At 48.1% G+C, this 24,903-nt stretch overlaps 1 protein-coding gene across 3 annotated transcripts in view; it reads left to right on the plus strand.

The window, feature by feature from the left end:
- Nucleotides 1–24,903, plus strand: part of NOL4L (nucleolar protein 4 like) — a 99,278-nt gene that overhangs the window by 61,281 nt on the left and 13,094 nt on the right. The window contains exons 1-3 of one of the 3 annotated variants that reach the window (XM_032762395.2): nucleotides 3,837–3,922; nucleotides 8,489–8,630; nucleotides 24,615–24,883. In XM_032762395.2, the coding sequence (XP_032618286.2) occupies nucleotides 3,872–3,922; nucleotides 8,489–8,630; nucleotides 24,615–24,883 (462 nt within the window). In that variant the 5' untranslated portion in view covers nucleotides 3,837–3,871. Of the gene's footprint in view, nucleotides 1–3,836; nucleotides 3,923–8,176; nucleotides 8,384–8,488; nucleotides 8,631–24,614; nucleotides 24,884–24,903 lie in introns of those variants that run through there. The other 2 variants (XM_032762394.2, XM_032762393.2) reach the window with 2 other exon arrangements.

A 24,903-nucleotide genomic window follows, 5' to 3' on the forward strand; every position in this document is an offset into this window, starting at 1 on the left:
CCCCGGTATTGCCGGGAAGTGACGCGTCTCCCTAGCTCTCCGGCAAGCGCAGCAGCCCTCCGCGGGCAAGCAGCTGGTTGTCAGCCGCTCCCGCGGCGCGGCCAAGGCCAGCCGTCCGTCCGTCCCGCATCCGCAGCCCGCACGGCTGCGGGCAAAGGCCGCGAGCGGCCCCGGCCCCGGCCCCGCAACGCCGTCAGGCAGCAAAGGCCGGCCGGCGCAGCGTGGAGAAGGGCCGCGGGGGTGGACATGTACCAACCAGGCTGGGTCGTTCGTTGGTGGTGCATTCTATCTCGCCCCCTGCGGGCCCAGAGAGGGGGAGTGCCCCGCTGGCTGGGGCAGGCGAGTGTTCCCGGGGCCACCTGGCCCTCGTTGGGGGGAGATTTTGCCGTTTTTTAAACTCCCTCTCTGCGTTCTGATTCCATCTCCCCCGATTTCAAACCGAACCCAGCTGGCGGGGGCTCCTCCTCCCTCCCTGCTCCGCTTTCCCGGGAAGTTCTCATTAGCGTCTCTAATTAGCATTATTCGTGGAGAAAGGTTAAGGTTAGAGCGTCCTTCCCTTATCGGGAGAGCAGCCTCCCCCTTCCCCGGAAGAGCACAAAAGCACAGAAAGAAAGTGGGAGGAGGCAGATCAATGGGGGAAGCTACAAACCTATTAATTCACAGGGAACCTTTCTCCCTCTCTGAAACATCGATTTTCCCTTTCCCTGGTGCAGAGGGCACAAGAATAATATCATGCTGCTGCACCTAGAAGGAGCTCTGGGCTCTAACATTTCACTGTCTCTGTGCCTGATTTTCCTCCCATTTCTGGGGATGGATTGTGCTGAAAATAGCTCTCTCCCTAGAGGTAAAGCCCTACTTATGGGTCAATCCCTGCTTCATGCTGAAACCCCAGCCTGCCAGGGCTGGAGCTATTTACACGCATGGTCAGAGGGATTTGCCTTACTGATCTATTTATTTACATATATTTGGATCAGTATAAATGGAAAGAAAGAAACTTCCTTCCTTGCAGAGTTCATATTTCACATTGCATAGATCTGAGACCTACCTATGTGTGCAGACACTACATTGGAAATAATGTTACAAACAAATAAACAACCTTTTCACTCTTTAGGCACCTTGCTTATTTCCTGTATTTGGCTCATATTATACAATGGAAAAAGGATAGTAAATTTCACTTGTTCATAGTTCCTAGCCAGTTTCACTTTTACATTCTCAGGTATTAGGCCAATATTCCCTTGTTTTGGTGGGAAACTGGGGCTGGGCGAAGGATTGTTGGAATCTGTTTTTGCCCTGTTAGCTACTGCCATGAAAATATATTGACCAAAATGTTCTTATTGATTATATGTTGTGCAAAAATATGTTTTCACAAAACTTTGATTGTGGGTCTAGATTGGACTTGCCAACATCTCTTTACTACCCATATACTCAGACCATCACATTTTTGATAATTTTTTACTGTGTCCATGGAAGACTGAAGTACTCTTTCATTCTGAGGGATTTATGGGGTAGGAGCTTAATCATGTCCTTTCATATAAAATCAAATGCTAGTTTGATTTTGACCAAGATCTGTTTCCATGAAGGTGGATTGAAGACTTGCATCTTCAGAGTATTCAGAAATAAATAATGTTAATAGTACCGGGCAGTAGCTGTAGTTGCCTGGAAAATTCACACTTTCCCCCTCAGTATCCTATACTAGCAGTTTTTCAGCCTTTTTTCATTTGTGGACCCCTACAAATTTTCAAATGGAGATGCAGCCCTCTTTGGAAATCTTAGACATAGTCTGCGGATCCCCAGGGGCCTGCAGACCACAGGTTGACAACTGCTGTCCTATACCCCTTGTTCAGCACCTCCCAAATGAACAGCAAGAGCACCTGAAGATTTCACCCAACCCAGAGGGCAAAAATTCAGAATCTGTTGCAAGAATGGCTGCTCCTCTTTGCCTTGGGTAATGACATCTGGAATCTTTAGTAACACTCTCTTTTGGGTCTTTTTCCCCGAAGAAAAGAACTATCTTAGGAAGGAGGGAAAACATAAGACAATAGAACTCATGAATTTTCCCTTTTCATGTAAAATATTCAGCTAGGTCTTGTCTCACCTGATTTGAGGAACTAGTAAGAACGAATTCTTATTTTTTCATGTCCGAGCAAGGGCTAAGCAGCTTCTTTCCCCTTACCCGCTAGAAGAGAATGATCTTGTGTGATAGAGAATGACAGGATTTACTGTGAACAAGAATTCTAGTCAACCTGATAGGAAGGGCATTCATAATACAGTGTTGGTTTGTAATGTACAGAAATAGGCACCAGAGCTCATGGATTCCTAACTCTGAAACTGAATTGAATCAGCAATACTTTAGCTTTCTTGGACTCTGTGGTGCATTATTTGGCTGCTACAATATCCAGTGCCTTTGACCTGAGGAGTTTTATCTTCCATTATTAAGCCTTTCTGTGAACTGAAGTGGTTAAGTTAGGGTCAGATGTGGTTCAGTACCTTCTTGGCATGCTCAGAAGGCTGTGTTTAATGCTTGCTGACATGGAGATGAGGCTACCCTTTTGGTAGAGTATTCCCCAAGACTGATACTACCTTCAAGGTGGCCAGCAGGAGATGCCGTCCTTCAAGACAATGTTCTGGTAGCATTCTCCCAAGTTGCTGCTGCTGATGTGTGCAGGTAAAGCAGCTACAAAGGCAGGCAATCATGCCACATTTAGTTGATTCTAAAAAGGTAGCTGACTCTGCTGTCTAACACTGGCATATGGTGACTGTGCTTGTCACCTGTTTGATCGAGGTCGAGCAATTGATATTTCCATTAAAGTAAACAATCACCACCCTAGATTTTGGTTTCTGGAGTCCACAGAAAAAACAGGCCAGGGTAGTGTGTCATGGCAAAAAAGTAGGGATATACTTCTAAATAAAATCAGATAACCTCAAAAAGAAAATAAGCAACACAGCATTAACAGTTCTCAGATCCTGTACAATAAATTGTGATATAGAGGGTGTAACTGGCTTTGGAAGCATTTGCAAACCAGTTCCAGAGAAACTGAGCCTAGCTGTAAAATAAGCAGGTTACTGATATCGCCTGCATATATTTACAAGGCACAGTTATAAGAAGAGTTTTCCTACCCTGCTCAGTTTCAGCCTGTGGTGTGAAAGGTTGTTCTCCAAGAAGTTCTGCAGAGAAAAGGTTATTCATGAAAAAGGGAATCATTGTGTGGTGATTCAAGCACAAGATGGAGTTCTGTGATCTAGATTCTGTTCCTGGATCTGCCACCAGCTCACTCTGAGGTTTCCAGCAAGTCACTGCAGCTGTTGGTGACTCAGTTTCTTCAGTTCTGAAATAGGAATACTGTTGCTCTAATTCAAAGAGAAGTGGTGGGGCTTAAAATTGACGAATGTTTATAAAGTGCTTGAAGACTCTTGAACGAAAGCTACTACAGATGTGCAAAGCATTATTAATATTGCACACGCGTTTTCTTTTGCTAACTAGAATAGATGTGGAGAGCAGACTGAATACTGGACTGGAGATAAGGAGAGTATAGTGATGTTTTTCCAAGTCCCTTGCTGTGCCTGGAGTCCTTGTTCACATATTTGGGTGTGGCCCTGTGAATATACCTGACAGGCACTTGCTTTGCCTTTCAGAAAAGAAGCTGCACGAATATTTCATGACCCCTAATCATTCAGTCCCATGAACATTAGAAATGAAGCAATAGAACTTTACTGCAGTGTGAGAAGATCTCTCCTGAGAGCTGGAAAGGGGAGGGATAAGGGAGTGGGAGGGAGGAAGGAAGGTTAGGTTAGGAAGGAGGGAGAGAGAGAGAGAAAGAAAAAGAGATTGTGCTAGCTGATTAGGGCAGCTGCTGTCGCTTTCATCTGTGTCATGACTGGCATGGTACGGGTGAAGAGAAGGCAAATCTGGAGCCAGGCTGTGGTAATGGACTGTGTTCTTTTTATAATGAAAGTTTCATTTGAAGTTTGTTTACAGGAAAGAAGAAATTAGCAGAGCAAATTCTCCTGAGAATACGGAGAGGAAAAGAATGAGCTGCCTGACTCGCAGGCTGAAAGGGAGTGGAAGGGTAGATTATATTTACCGTATTGCTCTGAATTGTAGCTGGTGCTGCTGTTCAAAAATGTCACTTAAGCTGATGAGGAGTCAATAAGCAGCTCCATTGTCCAGTCACAGGATTGGTATTCAGAGCAAAATTAAGAGGGTATTTTTCCATCAGATATTTTGAACTTGCTTGTTTCATTAGTTTTGACACTATACTGCATATTTGGGTGCACAAGCCTTTTTGTGCTGCAGCCAGAAAAATTATCCCTCTCATACAAGCTGACATGGAAGTTATTACTGGAGTCATAGCTGGGGAAAAAAGCTGTAGGGTATTGTTTGGATAGGCCTCAAATCACTGGAATCTTTGCTGCCATAAGGAGGGCACTGCCAGGAGTCATTGCTGGCATTGATAGGAAGTCACAGAGCTCAAGGCCTTATTTGCTTTGACAGGATACTCTGATGAGGAAGTTTGCACGGGTGGCAGTTGGAGTACTAGCTAGTAGTGACAGGATACTGCTAAGGGGCATCTTAAATTGCTAAAGTCACAACTTGTGTTAGCAGGGCAGCAAAGGAAGATGCTACCTCTCACAGCCATGACTCTGGTCTGTGCTGCAGTTTGGAGAAAGACTGGAAGAGCACTGGGGGCTAAGCAGCCCCCAGGGCAGCATTGTTTGTGTGCAGCTGTAAGGAACTTCTCATGGGCCATTGTGTGTGGTTGTGATAGGACACTGTTACGAGTTAGCTTTGGGTGATGTATTAATTGGACACTACCAAGAGGCAATTCCCATTGCTGGCCTTACGTGTGGTATTGATGCAGGACCGCCGTGCTGCAGGTCACACTGTTAGATCTGCATGCTGCAGAAACGGGGCACTGCTGCCAGGAAGTTAATCCTGCCGAAGTCTTTACATGTAAATGCTCTTGTTCTCCCAGTTGGAACCTTATACAGCAGATCCAGGCTGAAAAAGGTGCGGAGATAAGCACAGAATTAATGGAGAAGGATGCCTGCCTCTGCAAGGTTCCACCTCAATAGCATGCTCTTTTTGCTGATAGGTCATATTAGAGACTGCTAATCATGCCCCGAGTCTTACTGGACTTCAGTCATTTACAGCTGGGTCAGTTTCTTGCTCGATATCTCTCGGGTAAATTAATGCTTTGGATAACAGGCCAATGTATTGCACTGAGGGCATTTTATATGTAATCCAGCGTTTCACAATACACCTCTACCCCAATATAAACGCTGTCCTCAGGAGCCAAAAATCTTACCGCGTTATAGGTGAAACCGCATTATAATCAAACTTGCTTTGATCTGCTGGCATGCGCAGCCCCGCCCCCCTGGAGCACTGCTTTGCCGTGTTATAGCTCAATTTGTGTTATATCAGATGGTGTTATATCGGGGTAGAGGTGTACAATGATAGGAAAGATGCTATGTGTATGTGTGTGCATAAACATAGATCTGTACATACATACTAGAAGCCAGGATCCCGTGGGTGAGCTTGTGGATGCTGAGGCAGGGCAGTCTCCTCTAGAATTTGCACCTGAAAGATATTTTCTTAAGCATGGGCTTGGCCATTTTCATTCAGCCCCACAAGATGCACTCTGGGCCCAGGCCTTCTCTTGAGGTGGATTGGCCAGATGGGGAGCTGTGAGCAGCAGGAGACCTTGGCATTTAGTCTGTCTAATTAAGGTAATTGTTCCAGGTTAAGCTTTGTAAGGATGCCCAAATACCATGGTGATGGGCACCCTATGAATACCATATTTATATATGTTAGCAGTGGAATATCCCCTTCCAGTTCAGTCTGTGTAAGAGGAGGATATTTTTAGTATGTCTATACTGAAAAAAAACAAATAACCCACCACCACTACCGCGGCAGCAGTTCTCAGAGCCCGAGTCTACAGATACTCAGTGTTAAAGGTAGCACAGTAGACATTCCTGCTCTGGCTGGAGCCAGGCTCTGAAACCCAGGGAGGGGAGTGGGTCTCAGAGCCCAACCAGGAACATCTACACTGCTATTTTTAACGCTGTAGTGTGAGCCCTGCCTATCTGGGTCTGTAGACCGAGCTCTGACACTCACTGCCACAGGGTTGTTGTTGTTCTGGTTTGTTTTTTTGCAGTGTCAACATACATTACCTATCATGAAACTAGGGATATCAGATTAAAACTTTTAGAGAATATTTAAAGTCATAGAACATATACATTGTTGAATAGGCATTGTTAGTCCCCAGCCGAATTTGTGAAAAATGATGTTATAACCATGAATTGGAAATGAAGACCGAGAGAGAAAAGTTGTATGGATCTTAGCCAAAATGCCAAGAAAAAGTGCTCTCTCTTTACCCTGCATGTGTCGTGTTGAAACCAAGCTGCCACAGGGTTTTAAGCATGAGCATGCTTCTGTCTGGGTTCTGCTAGTGTATGCCCATGCTTGGTTGAAAGTTGCGTGCTGTAGCACTGGCATGTGAGCATGAGTGTGCCTGTGTCCTTATAGTGTGAGAGTGCACGTGTGGTTATACGAAGTAGCTCTGCCCTGTGTATGATTTTACAAGTGTTCAAGCTGATGCTGTAGAGAAGCTGTAAATTCCAGGAAACTCCCTCTGAGGCACAACTCAGTGAGGAGGGGGTTGGGGGAGGGAGCAGGCTAACCCCAGCAATTCCTGCCCTGAGTGAGCAGATGGCTCTTCAGGGACAAGGAAGGAAGAAAGTTCAAACCTGTTCTTAGAGAAGGTTATTTTTTTTATTTTTTTTTTTAAATTGTGAACAAAAGTCTGCCAGAGGCAGAGCAGCTTTACAATGTGCAGGTGCTGGTTGGAGGGGCACTCACTTGATGCAAGGAAGAGGAGTGGGGATTGGTATTTTGCTTGAATGCTGGAGGGAAATGGAGAGGCTACAAGCCTGTGAAAAGTTGTTTTAAATACTAGGCAATAGTAGCTAAAGCAGAAAGTGACTCTGGGCGTGTGTTCAGTGGCTCCAGCCCACAGCATTGGATGGGGTCTCTGTCTTATTTTGGGAGGAAACAGAAAAGGCAGATAGAGGAACCATTACAGCAAATGCGTTACACATCCCCATGTTATCGGTGCTTCCTTCATAATTGTGTTGCTGTGGGCTTGGCTTGGAAGGCCAACTCTGAGGTTCCTTAGCTGCTCCTTTCATTCAGAATCTCACTGTTGCTTTTATAAGGATGATTTTGAAATCCAGTGGCTGACCTTTCTGGCTCTGGAAGGTATCCAAGGGCTGTCTCTTGAAGCACAGTAAAGGTTAGAAAGGAGGAAGAGAAAGAATGTCCTTTCAGTTGTGGGAGTGGGAGAGAGGAATTTAATCTATGCCATAGGAAAAGCAGTGGCATTGCCGAGTGAGGATGTCCATAACTTCAGAAATGGCTCGTTCCCTCCTCAGAGCGGGCAGTTTTCAGAGCAGCAGAACGAGTGAATAGAGCATTATTTGTAATTAAAAAAAAATGCAGGCTACACTCCTGTTGCAAAAAGCAAGGGTGCATTTCACTCTATCATGGTGTTGCATGTGGTTCATACATGCTTGTACTGGAGAGTGGAAGAGCCTCCAGGTCACATCTGGGCTTACCCAACTCCATGGGTTTTTCTCTGCTGTTAGACATCCTTTCCTGTAGAGGACCCCCAAAAATGGGGGCTCTACAGATGTTTCTGGATCATGCCTGAGCTCGCTATTCCCCCTCAGGTCCCATTTGCATCACTTTCATGGTGTTACTGTGGCTTCTTTGGTATCTTTGGCTCTGGCCCTGCTGAAAAGTCCCAGGAATCTGCAGGCAGATCCAAGGGCCTGTGAAGCCTTTGAAGATCCTAGCCTCATGCTGAAAGCCAGGGATTAAGCCCTTAGGCTGCAGGTTCGTAGACCCTCTCCACACTACAGGCATATCCCCTGCTGCTGTGTATGGGCATGTCTTCATGGAAGTCAGAGCTGGTCTGCAGATTTTCACCAGTGGCTGATGTGGCCTGACCCTTCCTGCTCCGTTAGAGAAATGGTGGTGATATTGTTTGGATGTGCATTTTTTGTTTTTAAACACAACGTTCAGTCTAGTACATTTCAAAACCATTTTAACAAAGTCACACCCTGTCTGCGCCACTGGCACAGCTGTTTATCTGCCATGGACACATTGCAGTGTCGATGGAGATTAAAGGGTAAACTCCAGGGCTCAGCCATCCGCTCCTACAGGATGCAAGCTCTTTCTAATTGTCCTCAATTACAAACTGTGCCATTCCTCAGGCACGTCTTCAAACAGGAAGCAGAGCACTGGTGCTCTCCGCAGGGGAAATGCTACCTAGCCCAGAGCATGCTGGGAAGGGCTATTTTCAGAGTCCCTGAATGCCAGGAGGTGAACATGTTTCTTTGGGGATGCAGGAGCTGCTGCACCCCCAAAGGGATGTGGTCAGGAGCTTCAAAACCAAAGCAGATTTAACCCTTTCCTGTTTGCTTTTAGGATGAGACATCGGTGAGTAGTGAGGATTTTGATATGAATGACTCCACATGGATCTCAGCTGACCAGCATCTTAACTCCAGTTTGAGCCCCAGTCAGGACGAGAGCATGCGCAGCCCTCAGAATCTCCACAGCCAGGAGGATGGTGAGTGCTCCTGATGTCTGTGGGGCAGGGGAAGGGAAGACTTGCACATCTTTGACATAGGCTGTTTTTAGTCACTCATTAAACTTTAACTGCTCCATTTTGATCAGGTGTCCCACCTGGGGGCTGGATTTCCTAGCAGCACGTGCACAGGGACTGCACTGGAGTGAGGCCCCTCCTGTTGGTACCACCTGGAACTAGTGTACTTTCCATCTGTCTCTATGCTGCTGGTACCTGTCTGGTGATACTCTGTTGCAGGTGGTGGTTGTGATAAGGGCTTTGTGGTTTGGGGCATCACAATGTTGTTCTAAGTTTTTCATGAATCCAGATAGTGAGATAAGAGACTCTTCCTGCGCTAAGAGGCAACAGACTCACCATGACATGTATTGGGAACACTTGTTCCTAGAGCTGAACTCATTGGCAGGGCTAGAATCAGAAGTTACATCACATACAAGATCTGAGCACTGATTTAATCTGCCATAGAGTGCCTACTCTAAGATGCAGAAGGTGCAGAGGGACGGACAAAGGAGCATGGCGAGGCCCTGGGATATGGGCTTCTCAGCCAGAAGCACTCGGTTGAGTTACACGTTTCGGAGTGGTTTTGATCCCCAGGAAGAAGCTGGGCACTCAGTAGTGAGAATGGGATACACAGGGGAGAAGTAGGGGAATCTGCCTGGGTAGTGGAGGTAATTAAGAAGAGTCAAAGTTGAGCAGCATGGAATGTATGGGAGGAGGCAAGCAGGCAAGGAGGGGTGTTGTGCTAGTTCTGTGAAACATGTTAGCTTTAAAAAAGTAAATAAGGGGTGAAAGTCTGAGTTCAGGTCAAAGTTCATCTCCATGGTATTAGAATGAGAGTCAGACTACTGACTCTGACCAGTTCTCAGTGGCTGAATCCCTCATTGTCTCCAGAGGGCTCTGTGCAGAGGCAGTTTGAGAGCAGATAGGAAGTGGATGTATCTTGGGGCAACTCAGATCAAGTTAGTGTTGCTTTAAGAGAAAGGACTGGAAAACCACCCTGGACTGCTGGAAAGAAAGGGCTTTTGTGCCAGCATATCTGCCTGGCAGTGGGTTTTAGCCACTTATGGCCAGAGGCAGAGTGTTGGTGCCCTGGTGCTTTCGCCACTTAGATACACTGGGGCAAGTTTGGTTTATGTTGCAAAGCTGCTGTTTTGAGAAACTGCTGTTTTTAGAGATAGCAGCGCCTGGCCAGTAGTCTTACCGCTGCCTGTGTGAGGATGTGAAACTTGCCTGCTCTGCAGGGTGTCCCAGTGTCAGTGGTAGCAGACAGTCTAGCACTTCTTCTCTCCTTATGAATATGTTGCCAAGCCCTGTACAGTCCAATTGCAGCACGGCAGGTGGAAGGACCCGTTGAAGTTAACAGCTTGTTGTCACACCACTTCCCAAGTGCCTCAGAAGTGATGCTTAGAAGGGCTTGGCTGCTTGGCATCAGGCTGTGCCATCATCTGTTGCACTTAGCAGTCTATTCTTCAGCACGTACTACCCGCCACACCTATGGTTCTAGGCGGGTATTTCTCTGCATCCACTGTACTTTGCATCTCTGGTGACAAGAGAACATTTCACAGCCCATGGTTTGTGATGCAGCATTGCATTCCAATGCCTGTCACTCAGGAATGCTCTGGAATGAAATGCTTTGGATCCCTTTCTCCAATGCTGCAATGTGCAAAAGGACAATGCTTTAGGCGGGAACTTAAGATTTCTTCACTGAGACTTAAGTTCTGTCTCCTCCTCCCCCCTCCACCCCCCACACACTTTGGAAATTGTGAGTATTATGGGAACAACACTTCTCTCTCCAGGGGCAAGTATCCTTTTCTCAAGCATGCACAGCCCCAAAATCTCTACACCCTGGAGGCTGTATTTTTGTGGGGCTGTCATGGTGCAGGTGTCAGTATAGAGCAAGGAGAGGAAGGGCTGCAGTGCTTTGGCACAGAAGGTTTCTAATCACTCGTTAAATGTTAAGTGTTCCATTTCAGTTGGGCTCCACACCTATGGTTTCTGCCTAGAGAAACCCTCTCTTCTGTAGCTCCTTTCATTCCGTTCAGGGGCTGAGTTTAAACCGTACATGTGATTTCTTCTCCCCTGTCGAGTCTGTGCACATGCCTCAGGGGCTCTCTCATATGGGTAGGGGGAGGAGAGGAATGGAATATACGGGAATAGCAGATCAGAGGTGATAGAGACAGAGAATAAGCATGCTGGCTGTGGAGGACACTTGAATTGAAACCAGATGATTGGGGTCTCCCTTAGACTGGCCGATACTATGGAATTTTATAGGACTGACTAAGTTAGGGATGATTCCGTATTTCCAGTGAATACCAATGGCCCATATCACATGCTGGAGTGAGTTCTAGGATGTGGACTGGTGCCACTGGGATGGAAGGCCTTGGCCAGTCCAGTTGTCAGCATCAAGGACGGAGGCAGCCAGAGGGTGTGAGGGGAAGGGCTGAGAGGAGTGAAATGATGCTTCATGCACAGGAGACAAAACAGAAATGAGGAAGATGCAATAGTGGGAGGGATAGTCTAGGAGAACAGTTGATGAGAGTGGGGGAAATGGAGAGGCAATTGGGGCTTAAAGGGAGAGAGAATTTAATGAGCCACAGTTTTTAAACCATGCCCATTTCCTTGGAGTCCTGGGTCAAGGGGATGTCTCCTTACGGCTGTAGAGTGGACATGGCTCTTTTTTTTATTGCCCAAATTTGTGTATTTGTCCAGGGACAGTATGGAGAGTGGCAATGCAAGTATCCTGCCAAACACCTTGACCCTGACCTGAAGGGGTCACGCTCCCTTTCCGTCCCCCAGGCTGGGTGGGTGGCCAGGCCCATTCAGTCTTTTAGCCTCTCTGCTGAGACTGCCAACAAAGATACTAGCTAGTTCCCATTTTTGTAAGGGGCTTTTTGATGTACATCTGTCCGCTAGGAACTGGATTGAGGCCATCTGCTGACAGCTTTCTGTCCCACGGCCCAGGGCTGGATTTCAGCAGACAGCAGGTGAAGGGGGGAACTCCCTGAACAAACACTCCACTACAGCAGAAATTGCAACTGGACAGTGTAAACACACCTTTCATTTAAATGCCAGGCCTTGTAGGAGCCAGAGTGGGTGCTTTGGTCTTCACATTGACTAGTGAGGGCTGCTGTTTTCAAGACCTGATAATGGCTCCAGAACTGTGGCCCTGGGATTACTCTAGCAAGGACAAGAAACAAGTTATTGGCTGGGTCAGTAATAGGCAGGATGCACAGCTGCAGCAGTTGGCAGGAAGGGGGTGTGTCAGATATTTCATTTGACAAATAGGAAAAGAGGTACAAGCACTCTCCTCAAGTATCTCACAACATGGAGCAGAGTCCCTCCTTGTTTGTGCCTCATGAGCTGTATCTGTTTCAGTTTTCTCTCAGTTGCTCCCACTGTCCCAATGCCCATGGTGTGTGAGCACCTTCTCCTCTGCAGTTCCTGCCCACGGGAACAGGCACATTTAATCTTTTAGCTACATCTCATTAGAAAAAACTCCTAGCCTTCCTCATCTGTGTCTGAAAATCTCTCTCCTGCTATTGTTTAGCTGTAAAGGTGTTTGTAATACACGTACTATGAAAGACTTTTTACAAAAGAAAGTTGTAATGCACAGTTTCCATCTAATCAGAGGACCCAGTTCTGAGATCATGAACTGTAGATACAGATTTCAAACTTTATTTTAAGGACAAATCACCCAAGTTTCATGACTTGAAGAGCCCGATAAGGAAATGCTATACAGAACCTACTGATCGGTTTGACAACGTGTTCTGAGTGTGATAGTGTGTGTGATGGGAGGGTATGCAAGAGGCAAGTTTGTCTTGCCTGGAGTGTAGGTGTCTGCTAAGTCTTTAGGGAGCAATAAGCAACTCGGACAAAAACCACCTTATTCGGTCTCAGTGCCCAGAAACCTTGGCCTGCTATTATCCTGCTGCAAACTGTGTGTCAACCTTTGAAACAGCAAAGAGACCCAATTAGAGCTAATCACTTTGATACGTACCAACAGAGATAGTAAAATACACCGTCTGGGAGAATTTCAGAGGCACTGTATCAGCAACAGAGGTGGTGTCACATAGGATTGACACTGCTAACTGCAGAAAAGTACAGAGTGAGCCATGGGGTCCCATAGTGCACAGACTCTCTACAGCACAATAATGGAGCAAGAACCAGCTCCTTCCGTTTTCTTGTGTGTTACTCTGCTGCTCCCACAATGGGAAATGTGAGGTTCTCGCACATTCCCTGCCCAACTCAAATGTTACTCGTATCTTAAGTTGCCCGAAAGGAAGTGACTGGGTGCCCAAGGCCTGAGCAAAGATGAATGGGAACTTCTTACTATCCACTGAGAGAGCCATTTTCCAGGACAGCCTTGAGGGATTAATTTGCTGTAGTCAATGTGCATGTTGAAGAACAAAAAGAGATCGTCATAGTAGCCCTATCTGGGACAATGTCAGTGTACAGTGCAGCGTCTGCCTTTTCCTCTCCAGGCATCCCGTGCAGTCATCCAGTCCAACACAACACAAGTTACAGAAACTTGCTAGACAAATGGGCCTCATGGCTTTCTAGTGTCTCTGGAAGCTTTACCTCACTACAACGAGTGAACCGTTTTCTTGCTAGTTTTGGTTCTGGCCTTCTCCATCTGGCAGAACTCGTCTGTGTCAACCATAGAGAAGTAAAGTGAAATCTATCCATTGCACATGCAGCCTGGAGGTCTCTCCCCATCTCAGCAAGACAGTAATACCAGATGCTGCAGTGAACCATGGCACTGGGGCCTTGTATTTCTACATACTGCATTATGGTGCATTTACTAGTAGATTACAAATCATTCAGACTAAATACTGAGCATTTAGGGAGGCAGGTGCCCGGATCATGTGTATTGTGTTTTTTTACTTGGTAACTGGCTCCTGATAGTTTCTCTGGGGCTAGTATGGAGCAGCAAAGTCCCACCATGTTTTAGGAGTTCTTCCCAAAATGGGTAATACATTGCAATCCGTGACATTGTCACATAAAGAGCTGTCACCACTCAGCTACCTTAGTCAGGGATCAGGCTGCTGCTACTCTCAGCACAAAGCCTGGGGGAGAGAGAAGGGATCTTAACTCATCCCCACATCCCTTTTTCAAATACAACAACAGGTTGTAAGGAAAACCAGCCCTTGAGTACAGACTCATTTCCCTATCGCAGGGAGTGGGCAGCACAGCATTCTCCTGTGTCACTGGGCTGGGACAGATCCCCTTTCAGCCAAGGCTTGCCTTGGTACTGATCCAGTGTTTGATTGGCAGGGCCACTGCAGAATCTGTTCTGCATCGGGGAATGGTCACTAATCCCTGCCCTAAGAGGAAGGACATGTTTAACCTGCTTAGTGCTAAACAACCTATCAGGGATGTCCCCTGGAGATGTTCCTCAAGACCAGGGGAAGGAGGCATTTCCCTTGAGAATGTTTTAAGGAGGCAGCTATGGGGCAGATACTGGGGGTATTCCTTGGACATGCTCCTCCAGTGGGGCCTGGGAGGGGTATCACAGAGATCCCTTGGACGGACCATGGTGGGTTGGGCGAGGGGTGAAGGCAGTACACAGGACATCCCCAGATACCCACCTCCTTCCTGGTGCTGTTTGTGCGCTGTGGTGCATGGGTACCTTGGTGTGTCACAAGGCTTTAGACTTCCTAAGCATTATATTGCTAGACGTTCTACTTGGAGAGGAGCCTCCCAGGAAAGCACGGGTCAAGCTCAGCACATACCAGGAACCAGGGTTTACATTCATGCAGCAAGTTCACCCTTAGTTACCAGCATTGTTACATCCTCAACTTCCAAGCTTCTCAAGTGCCCAGGTCACACCTGGTACTAGCCTCCAGCATGATACTATATGTTCCCCTAAGACATGCCAAAAGCCTATCTCCCAGCCCCTCAGAGTGCTGCACGCTTTTCTGCTTATACATATAGGGCTGTAACAGGGTCACTTACCACATCCAGTGGCATGTCCATTCCTCAGTTTTCCTTCCAGGCTGTAGTGTCCATTCATGGTCATTGTGGTGCTTTTGGGCCCTCCGGTCAAAGTAAGAGCCCTACCCTTCCAGGGTAAGGAATGAAAATGCATCCTTGGCCACCCACAGTCTTCATCTCCATGGACACAGAGCCTTTGTGACCCTCATTCACCACCCCTAGGCAGCATGCCTCTTTTCTGGGTTCTCTCCGGGCTCCATAATCCTGCACCCTTCCCAGGGTCTGCCCCGGCCTCCCCCATGTCAATACAGGGCTGAAGAGGGTAGGGTGCCTCTCATCCTCTCCACCAGGCCTGGCCTGGGCCCCTAAACAAGGACCTGTACCCACACCAGGCCTTGCTTCAGACCTTTTCCTCCTCTGGATTGACCCCTCCTAGTTTTTTATCCTGTCTTCTCCCAGGCCTTTTGCTGCCCAAGCTCACTCAAGTGAACACCTCCAACCTGCTAACTACTGCCACTCCCACCACTTACTGGAGAGGCGGCACTTTATAGTTTCCAGCACCCTTGCCTCTCAGTCACATGACTGGGGAGCAAACCCAGGCACAGGTGTGGAGACTGGGCCTGAACTCCTCTTAAAGGCCCAGCTCACCTCCAGAGAAGGGGCAAGTTCTGTTCTCAGTCACGTGTATGCAACCCCAGAGACTTAATGGGGTTGCAGACAGGGGTGTAACAGAGCTGAATTTGACCCATAGAGCATTCACAGCCAAACTGGCATTTCCATGACACTCCAAGCACACGTCTGATTTCCCATGCAGGGTAGCCACCAAATAGCTTCCTCTCACATCACAGTCCAGTGAGCACTGCCTTGGGCCATTGGCTGGCTTCCTGCAGATTTCACCCAGTGTGGCCCATCATCCCTCTTCAGGCTCCCTGCCTCTGTGCTCTTCCAGCCCTCCTGCATCTGTCATGAGTGTAGAAGAGCTACAGCCCTTGCAGCAGGGATCAGTAAATCCTGCCTACCCTGCTAGAGTTCTCTCAGGGCAGCTGTTCTCTTTCCTAGGCTCTTTCCAGACTAGTCACAGACATCTTTGGTCAGCTTCTCTTTTCTCTTGCTCCTGCAGGTTTGGGAAATCCAAAGTTGCTTCGAAACATCCTTGCTAGCCTGTGCACGCGCTCTGTCCAGGCTTTCCTTCCTGCCTGGCTTGTACCTGCCTTTGCTTCTAACTAAAAACATCTTCTGCCAGATGGTAACTCTTTCTGCATGTAAATCAAGCAGACCTTTCCCTAAATTGCCCTCTCAGTGCCTAAGCAGGGATGCAGATGAAGCCAGCTAATTGATGGCAAGTTTCACCCCTTTCCCTGTTACTGTTTAGTTTAGTTATTTTGGGTTTTATTGACCAAATTCACCAGCTACAGAAGTCCGCGATTTAACCACAACACAGGCTCCAGGCTGGTAAGTGTTTCCTATGCCACCCAGCCTATATGACTCCCCCTCACCCAAGAAGTATCCACCTGGGGGTTGAGAGGGCAGCTCTGTCTCCATAGCCCATTCAGCCCTTGACAGCCAATGAGGGGAGCAGCTGGTGTCAGTTGTGTTGATGTACATCTGCCTACCAGGAACTGTGCTTAGACCCACCAAATGCATTTGCCACGACTGGCTCTCAGACAGTAACCACTTTAGATCCCTATTGGCTGGGTTTAAATCAGCTTGCCAGCAATGAAGTGACTAAAGCCTTGGTCTCCTGTTCCTAACTCTTGCCCCATCCTAGAGCCCTGCTGTCATTTCCCAGACACAGACGTAAACTCTTTTTTAGAACAAACCAAGCCAAAAACCTGTTGGAAAAGAAAAGAGAAAATCTCTCTTAATAAAAGACCTAAGAGCAAAACTTGGCTGCACGGTGGCTGGCAAGGGAAGCATAGTGCTGAGAGAGCCACAGTATGGAGTGCAAGGGGATCGCACAAGCCATCGCAGTAGGAAGAGGAAGGCCAGGCCAAGGAGACTGCTTGTCGAGATGCTGCTGTTCTGCTGTGTTGGCTTCTGGGTTTTGGCTTCCACAGGCAAACGGGAAAACTTCCATCCCTCACAGACCCTGGGCTGTGCTCTAGCCAGCCCCACCCTCTGTCTGTACAGCAAAGCTGGCCTCATGCCATAACGCTGGCAGGGAGGGGGAGAGGGAGAAGATGGGCTGGGAGATAGCACGAGGAGACACCTTTCCTACACAATACAGGAGAGAGCAAACAGCACTCTGTTCTCAGTCGACACACATTGTGTCCAGCATTAGCAGATGTCTGGCTCAGTGAAGACGCTGACAGAATACAGTCACAGGGGGTGGAGGATGGACACTTTGTCTGGGTATCACGAGGTTTGCATTAACGAAGAAAGACAGGAAATAGAACGCCTTCACTGGATATTGGCCAGCCTCACTTGCTCTGCTCCCATGAACATTTTTTTTAAGCATCTCAAAAGAAATCAGCCAGGCAGGCACTAGAGAAGACGGGCTTCCTGGTAATGGGTGTTTGTCCCTCCCTGTTAGTGGGAGCTGGGGCTGGAACGAAGCAGATTGGCACTGGTTGCCCCCTCCTCTGGAGTTCACAGGTTCCTGGTCACTGGGTGAGGAGGAGTCCTTCAAGGCTGCTCATTTGCCTTTAATTAATGTTGGTCTCCCTCCCAGCAATGGCCGTGCATGAGGCCCCCCATTCTCACTCTCTCTTTCTAATTTGTATTAAGTCTCTCTCCTTTGCAGCCTCTCCTCTTTCCCCTCCTCATCTCTTTTGTGAGTGAATAATTTATGGCACTTTTCTTCTTCCCGGCTGTTGTTACAGTGAAATGTCGGTGGGATGCTTTGAACACTTTTGACAGTCGTTTTAAAGCTAGATGCAAAGTTTTGAACTGTGCTGGTGACATTTCAATGTGGAAACTGTGTTTCCTTTTCTAGTGAAGGGGAGAATCTGTGTCAGAGGCAACGGCCTTGACATGGAGACTCCAGATGGGCAGTTGGCTTATTATATCACAGGAGCTGGTGGTACTGACCCAAACTGCTTCTAATTCTGGTAGATAATCACAAAGCCATCGAAAGTCCTGCGTGTTGACTGGTGGAGGATGGCAGAGCCCTTGAAAGTCCTGCACAGCAGTTGGTCAATTATTCTAGAGTCCTTCAAAGTCCTGGGTGACAATTGGTGGGCTGTCACAGAACTGTGACTGAGTGGTGGTGTTGTCTTGCTGGGAGGTTCCTGTGGGCTGCTGGCTCTTACATAAGCTCACTGTTTTCCGAGTCAAAAGAGGGTTTTGTCTCCATGCTGGAGATGTGACAGGCGGGGGAACAATTTGCCCCTTTCATTTGTCATTCCCTCTTTGGACGGCAGCACATTACCCTACGTTAAAATAGACGTTAAACCCAACCACTTCCCGGCCATAAAACCGCACAGGGAGCAGGTGTTAGAAATCTCCCCTTCCCTTCCTGATCTCTGCAAATCCAGCACCACAGAAATCAAGGATAATCCAGGCGTCTCCTCCAAATGAAAATGCTGAGCCCTGATTAATGTATTTAGTAAATGACCGATCCCCCCCCAACTCAAGCCTTCCTGAAGAGCCACGAGCCATTTGCCTGTCCCTCCCTTGACACTTTTCTAGGATTGGTGAAGCTGAAGAGAGATTGGAGATGCTGCTGTCGGCTTTCTTGCTCCAAAAGCCACACAGTGGATGCTCATAATTATGGTGGAGGGAGCTTTGACAGCCAAACATGTGCCCTGCACCAGAGAACAATGCTCCTGCCTAGAGCACGTTAAAACAAGGCCTGCGCAAATGTCTGTGCAGGCTGGTTTTCTGCACAAGCCTGGATTCATAAGACTCCTTCAATTTTCAGTCTTGTTTCAGGCCTGCATTGCCAACCTGGACCTGTTAAATTCCAGTTCACGGGTTTCAGTGTCTCTCGGCATCAGAACTTCTGCCAGCGGAATCCCAGCTGCCAAAGATTACATGTGAAGTTTAAATATTTTGTTTTCTGAATGAAAGATCAGAACAGTTAAAAGTTACATTGTTTTTACAGTTCCATCTGTCTCAATTAGGGCTTCGGGGTGCATGGGGGCTTCCAATTATCCTCATTAGAGGGGCTTCTCACTTAGCCAAACTCCAGCCGAGAGCAGAGAGCTCACGAGGCTCATGCTGTTGGGATAATTAATATATTCATGGCTGCATAGCCTGGTTTTGCTCCCCTGCTGTTCACAGGGTTGTACTGTTTGGTGTTTGTGTGTGTTCAGGCAGTCGCCAAATGTTTGTGGAAACGTGCACAAATCCCCAAAGTTTCACACTTTTTAACACTAACAGTTCTTTATCTGAGAATTCAAACTGGCAGCGCATCCCTCACTACCAGCTATTCTCCTGTTTAAAAAAGATTGGTCATCCAGTCAGAGAGCAGCAACAGGCCCATGTGAACAAGGTGACCAATCACAACACAAAATAGCTTGGTTGAAGCAAAGAACCCCACAGGGCTGGAATTTTCCCAGCCAAATGATCTGGCAAATGGTTATAAATAACAAAATTGAGGTTGGTTTATGAGCAGGAAAAAAGGCTAAATGGTACCTCAACCCCCTTGCCGTGGGGCACCTCAGTCTTTGAACAGCTACTTACATTTCACCGATGCTCAGTCCTGCTGTGCTGCTCTTAGTACAGCATTGTGGTGACAGCTTGATGGGCTGGCACTCATGAAATCTTTGTGTTCAATGTGCTCTAACTCAGGGAGTCCTGTTTCAGTATTCCAGTGCACTAGGTATCATTCATGCTCTGGTTAGAGAACCCATCACTTGTACCTGGGAGGGAGACCTGCCCTGCCAGCAGAGCCCCTTGCTTTTGTTCACAAGACCTCCGTATTCATCACTCAGGCCTCAGGGACTCCTTGCTCAGTGTTTTGTCCATTTACAATGTAAGGCAAGTCAGTGTTGGTGAGAATTATTGAGATAACCTCAAGTGTAGGTCCTGAACAGCAGGAAGCCAGGATTTCAGTGAAGTTCAGCATTCACAAGTTTGCTAAAGCTCTTCTGATCCTGATCCAAAGACGTCTACATTTGTATTTGAAACAGCTTCTCCATGACTTCCTTAGAGTATCTTGTTCCTGTTGGAATGAACTGGACACTCTGTTAATATAGAGAGGTGCTGTGAGCAGCATAATCTATAAAAATGTATAAACTGTGGCTAATTTGCTTGCAGATTTCTTTGGTAAGTACTTTCATTCATTCTAGATTGAAATCAAATACGTTCTCCCTGCAGTAGCTACTGGGCATTTGTTTCAGACTGCCATTGCATTTTATTACATATGTACAGGTTGATAAGTTTTCTGGAATGTCCTTCATATTTTTTAAAAGCAGCAAAGAGTCCTGTGGCACCTTATAGACTAACAGACGTTTCTGCCCCTGGAGATTTCCACTACATGCATCCAGTGAAGTGGATATTCACCCACGAAAGCTCATGCTCCAAAACGTCTGTTAGTCTATAAGGTGCCACAGGTCTCTTTGCTGCTTTTACAGATCCAGACTAACTTGGCTACCCCTCTGATACTTCATATTTTTTGTCTGTAACAAACCCAAGATTGTTATACCGGAGTTGGATATAAATTTAATCTTCAGCTAGTGTGCATCTTCTGCATGCCTGAAGTGGTGTGCAAAAGCCAAGTGCAAGACCCTGGGAAAGGTGGGTTCAAAACTTTATTCTCTAGGCGGGTACTTGGTATGGACAGCTGACCTAGAGACAGCCTCTTAGACCTTATCCTTTGGTTGTAGGCAGCAGTGGGAATTCGGTGCTGAGGTGTTTGAGTAGCTGGGCAGTGGAGGTTCTGATGGATTTTGACATGGAGCGGGGGACACTGGGCATTCTGCCAACAGGGTGGCTGGAAGGAGAGTGGGCATTCATGGAAGGCTGACCATCAGCAGGGTAATTCCAGCCTTGAGATGGAGGCTGATATGGATACCTGCATGCAAGGAGAAAGGCTGCAATGCATCTGCCTCAGTACAAGTTTTGACACCTTTGTAACATGTTCTCAAATTATTCCTCGGGCAGAATAATGCTAACTACCACCCCAAGTGCTGTGGGGTTTGTAGGCAGCAGAGATCCTGGAAACCAGGCCTTCTCCACCCCGCTGCAAGTAGCAACGGTTGGGTCTGTGCTTTTTGCCAGCTGTGCAGTCATGATGCAGAGAGCGGGAGCTCTCAGCTGGGCCTGGTCTCTGCACAAAGGAGGGCAGGTAGGTTGAGCATAGCCAGCAAGCCCAGCTGCAGCCTGGGGCGAGGGGCTGCCTCTAAGCTAGGGAGAAAAAGATCAGTGAGGAGAGGTCCCAAGGCAGCTGAGATTTTCTGCCATTGGCCTAGAGGGAGATCTGTGATTGGCCACCCTGAGAGGAACAGCTTTGTTGCTGTGGCGATGCCCAGGCTTACAGCACGGCCTGTCATGTGGCTCGTGCCTCTGCGTACAGAATAATTCTTTTTAATCCTTCTGAGAGGCATCACTGGATAAGGCCACAGCTTCCCCCTGGTAGCCCTGTCTAGCACAGAAGAAGCAGAGCAGGGGAAGGGCCAGGTCTCAAACTGTCAGCCAGGCAGAGGGGGAGGAGAGATTCCCAGCCCTTCCCAGCTCCCCAAGAGCAAACTGCCTGATTTCTGTGCTACTGCCTCATGGCCATGGCTGAATAAACAAGGGGCTTCTGCCCCCACAACATCCACACAGGCCCAGGGCATGCTATGTGTGCAGACAGACAGCTTTAACATACTGGCCCAGGAAGCATACCTACAGGGAGGCTGAACATTCACTAGCAAGGAGTACATAGGACTGAGCACATGCAGATGCGCAGCATGAACAGACCACAGAGAACTTATACTGAAGCACAATGCACATACGAGCATACATAGATGCCCAGGCAAGGAGCACACCCACACAGGTAGAGGATGCTCTGGGGAAGCACACTCTTCCACCCGTATCTGTGCTTCAGTGGTGCACCAGCTTCTCCTGCCTCGGACACATTCCTCAGCCAAATCCCACCCATTAGCTCCCAGTCCTGTCTGGACACAGCCCAGCATTCCACATATTCCAGCTCAATTGTGCCCCTTTCAGTAACAGCAACCTTAAGACTGCAGCCCATGGAGGACGGAGCCACACAGTGGAACTTAAACACCACACTGAGGATTAGGTCAGCTCTGGTCATCGCTCAGACAAATAAGTGGATCAGAACAACTGTGTGACAGGAAGGGCAGGGGCAAGAGTCTGGTGGCTGGTACAAACCAGGCAGTTTTGGGAGGAGGAGGAAAGAAGAAGGGAACGGTTTAGAAGTTGGTGCACAAGTAAGTAAAAGAGTTTCATAGAACAGCTGGTACCAACAGAAGGGCAGTCTGGACACACATGTCAGGGATGGTCTAGATCAGTGGTTCTCAACCTAGGGTACATGCACCCCCAGGGGGACGCAGGGGTCTTCCAGAGGATACAGCACTGCATCTAGAGATTTGCCTAGTTTTACAACAGGCTACAGAAGAAGCACTAGCGAAGTCAAACAAACTAAAATTTCATAAAATGAGTTGTTTATATGGCTCTGTCTACTATACACTGAAATGTAAGTACAGTATTTATATTCCAATTGATTTATTTTATAATTATGTGGTAACAGGGAGAAAGTCAGCACTTTTTCAGTACTAGTGCATTGTGACCCTTTTATATTTTTGTCTGATTTGTAAGCAAGTCGTTTTTAAGCGAGGGCTGCGAAAGACAAATCAACCTCTGGAAAGGGGTACAGGAGTCTGGAAACATTGAAAGCCAGCGGTGTATGTTTACTTGGTCCTGCCTCAGTGCAGGGGTCTGGATGAGATGACTTCTCGAGGTCCCTTCCAGCCCTACATTGCTGTGATTCCAAGTCCCACTTGGCGCCTTGCGCTTCATTCAGATGCAGTTGTACTTGAGTCTGTTTATTCTAAGGGATACAAAGTCCTTGCTGCTGCAGCCTCTACAGGGGTCACAGGAAAGTTCACTCAGTAAAGCTTCCCTGTAGAGCCAAGCGGGGGGAGGAGAGGGACGGAGACTGATAGCAGCAGCTAGAACACCTTCCTTCCCCCCTCCTTTCACACACCCCTTTGGATTCACTGCACATGCGCTAGAATCCCATATGTTCTCTTGCAGTCTGACCCCTATTGTCCTGCTGCATGAGCAAGGATACAGGGAACAGGAAGCCAGGGACCGCCATCTGCTTGTCAGTCGGTGCAGCTTCTTTGTTTGAAGCACAGCTCAGAGTTACACAGGAAGCAGCTCCCATTCCCTCTCCAAGACACCTAATGAAATAAAGGATTTACTGCAGCGGGGAGGGGAAGGGGAAATAGACAGAGCGGAGTTTACAAATGTGACATCTGACCCAGGAGACTGGCTCCTGGGCGTTCTATAGCCAGGCTCTTCCTGCTGCTTTGCCTAGGAGGTGTGTGCAGGAGAGGAAAGCTATTTCTGCGCAAGATCAAACTGTTTTCAAGAGCAGCACTAATGCCACATACCGATGGTGTGGGGAGCTGTGTAGCTGTGTGTGTGTACGTGTAAGACACAGTCCATGTCCATGAAAGGAAGGGGATAGGTGGTAAAGGAGTAGCTTATGTCCAAGACATGCAGAGGCGTGTGCCTAGGGAGGAGACTGGGAAGCATGTACAGGGCACTGTGGCTGGGAGCAGAGACATGCATAAGAAAGCGTGCAGGGAAGCCAGGAGAGAACTGTACAGGCACAGGGTCGAAGGCAGGGGGTCAGTGTCTGTGCCTGTGACATGGGGAGCTGGCTGGTCTGTATAACGAAGGCGCAGGGAAAGACAGTATGTGTCAGCAAGCCGAGGAGAGAAGGTCAAAAGAGTGAGCTGCGACTGTGAATTGGAGGGAGCTCTGGGAGAAGTGGGCAGGAGCTGCAGTGGGAAGCAAGTTAGATTGTGCATGGAGGATGAATGGATGGCGTTTCTTTGCGACGCACAGACCGGCAGTCTGCATTCAGGTGCTCCGATACCACAGCGATAGAGAGACAGACAGAAGAGGGATGGTACCCAGGAGAGAGGTGGGGGTCAGTCAGTCTGTGTCCCTACATCTGGAGGGTTCGTGCAGAGGCAGGAGTTCTGTCTGCAGACGCCATTTGTACAACAGGACATATGCGAGAAGTGCCTGGGATGGGATGGGTGCCTGCATTTTTAGCAACAGGCTCCCCTAGGTCCCATAAAGTTTCTTCCATTCTGCGCTAATGTGCATTTCTGCCAAAAGGCCCAGTGAGGTCTATCCTCTGGGGTCATTACTGACACTGAAATCTCTCTGCAGTGGGCAGTACCTGGGAAACTTGGGGGGCGGGGATGAGATGGGTGAGGACATCACTTCTCAAATAGCCTAAAACCAGAGAGCGAGCACAGGGAGGGGAAGAGCCCCTTTCCTACCGCATTGGTAAAATGGAAATTCCACAATCCCCTGCAAGCAAAACTCCCATTGAGTTCAGTGAAGTGAGTAAGGAAAGGACTAACCTTCCCATGGGGGCGTGGGAGGGAAGGGAAGATGTCGGCTATTCTTTCACTTCTGGGATTGTTCATTAGGAGATCCCCCAGCAGCAAGGGGCTTTGTAAATGGCTGGACTTGACACGGTCAAGCTGTCTCCCAGGAGCAGGACTGTTCTGATTCCGTAAGCTGCCATCCGTCGTGCAGCAGGGTGATCATGCCTCTGTGTATTGGCCTGGAGCATAGGCCTGTGTTTTATAAGTATCTGTTCCTGGCAGTGCCCATGCTGACTGGTGTGCAAACCAGGCACATGGGATTCTGGGAACCCAGGTTCAGCAAAGCTGAGGTCAAACAATTCATTTCTCTCTCACCCAGTGTGCCCAGTGGCTGTCTGGAAAACAGCTAGAGCCCACACAGGTTCTGAACAGGAGGCCTCTGCCCTTTGGGAGGGCACAGAAGCTGCTCTCCTGGCTTGTCTGCAGGTGCCCAAGGGGGCTAGGGCTGATGGGTGTTTTAAGGGAAGGGGTCTCAGGGATCTGAGATAATGTGTCTCTCTCATTGCAGATGATTCCTCATCAGAGAGCTGCAGTGGGAACGGCTCCTCCACCCTGAACCCTTCCACCTCCAGCAGTACGCAGGGAGACAGCACCTTCCCAGAAATGAATGGGAATGGAACTGCTGCTCCCATGGACTTCACTGCTTCAGCCGAGGACCAGCCCATCAACCTGTGTGACAAGCTCCCGCCTGCCCATGTCACTCCTTCCTACCAGTCAGACAGCTGTGCCGACGGGCTGCGGAGCCGGGTGAAGTACACAGCAAAGACTACAGCCGAGGTTGGTCTGGCGAGGCCTGT

This window comes from Chelonoidis abingdonii, chromosome 14 (genome assembly GCF_003597395.2).
Source record: "Chelonoidis abingdonii isolate Lonesome George chromosome 14, CheloAbing_2.0, whole genome shotgun sequence".
NCBI lineage: Eukaryota > Metazoa > Chordata > Testudines > Testudinidae > Chelonoidis > Chelonoidis abingdonii.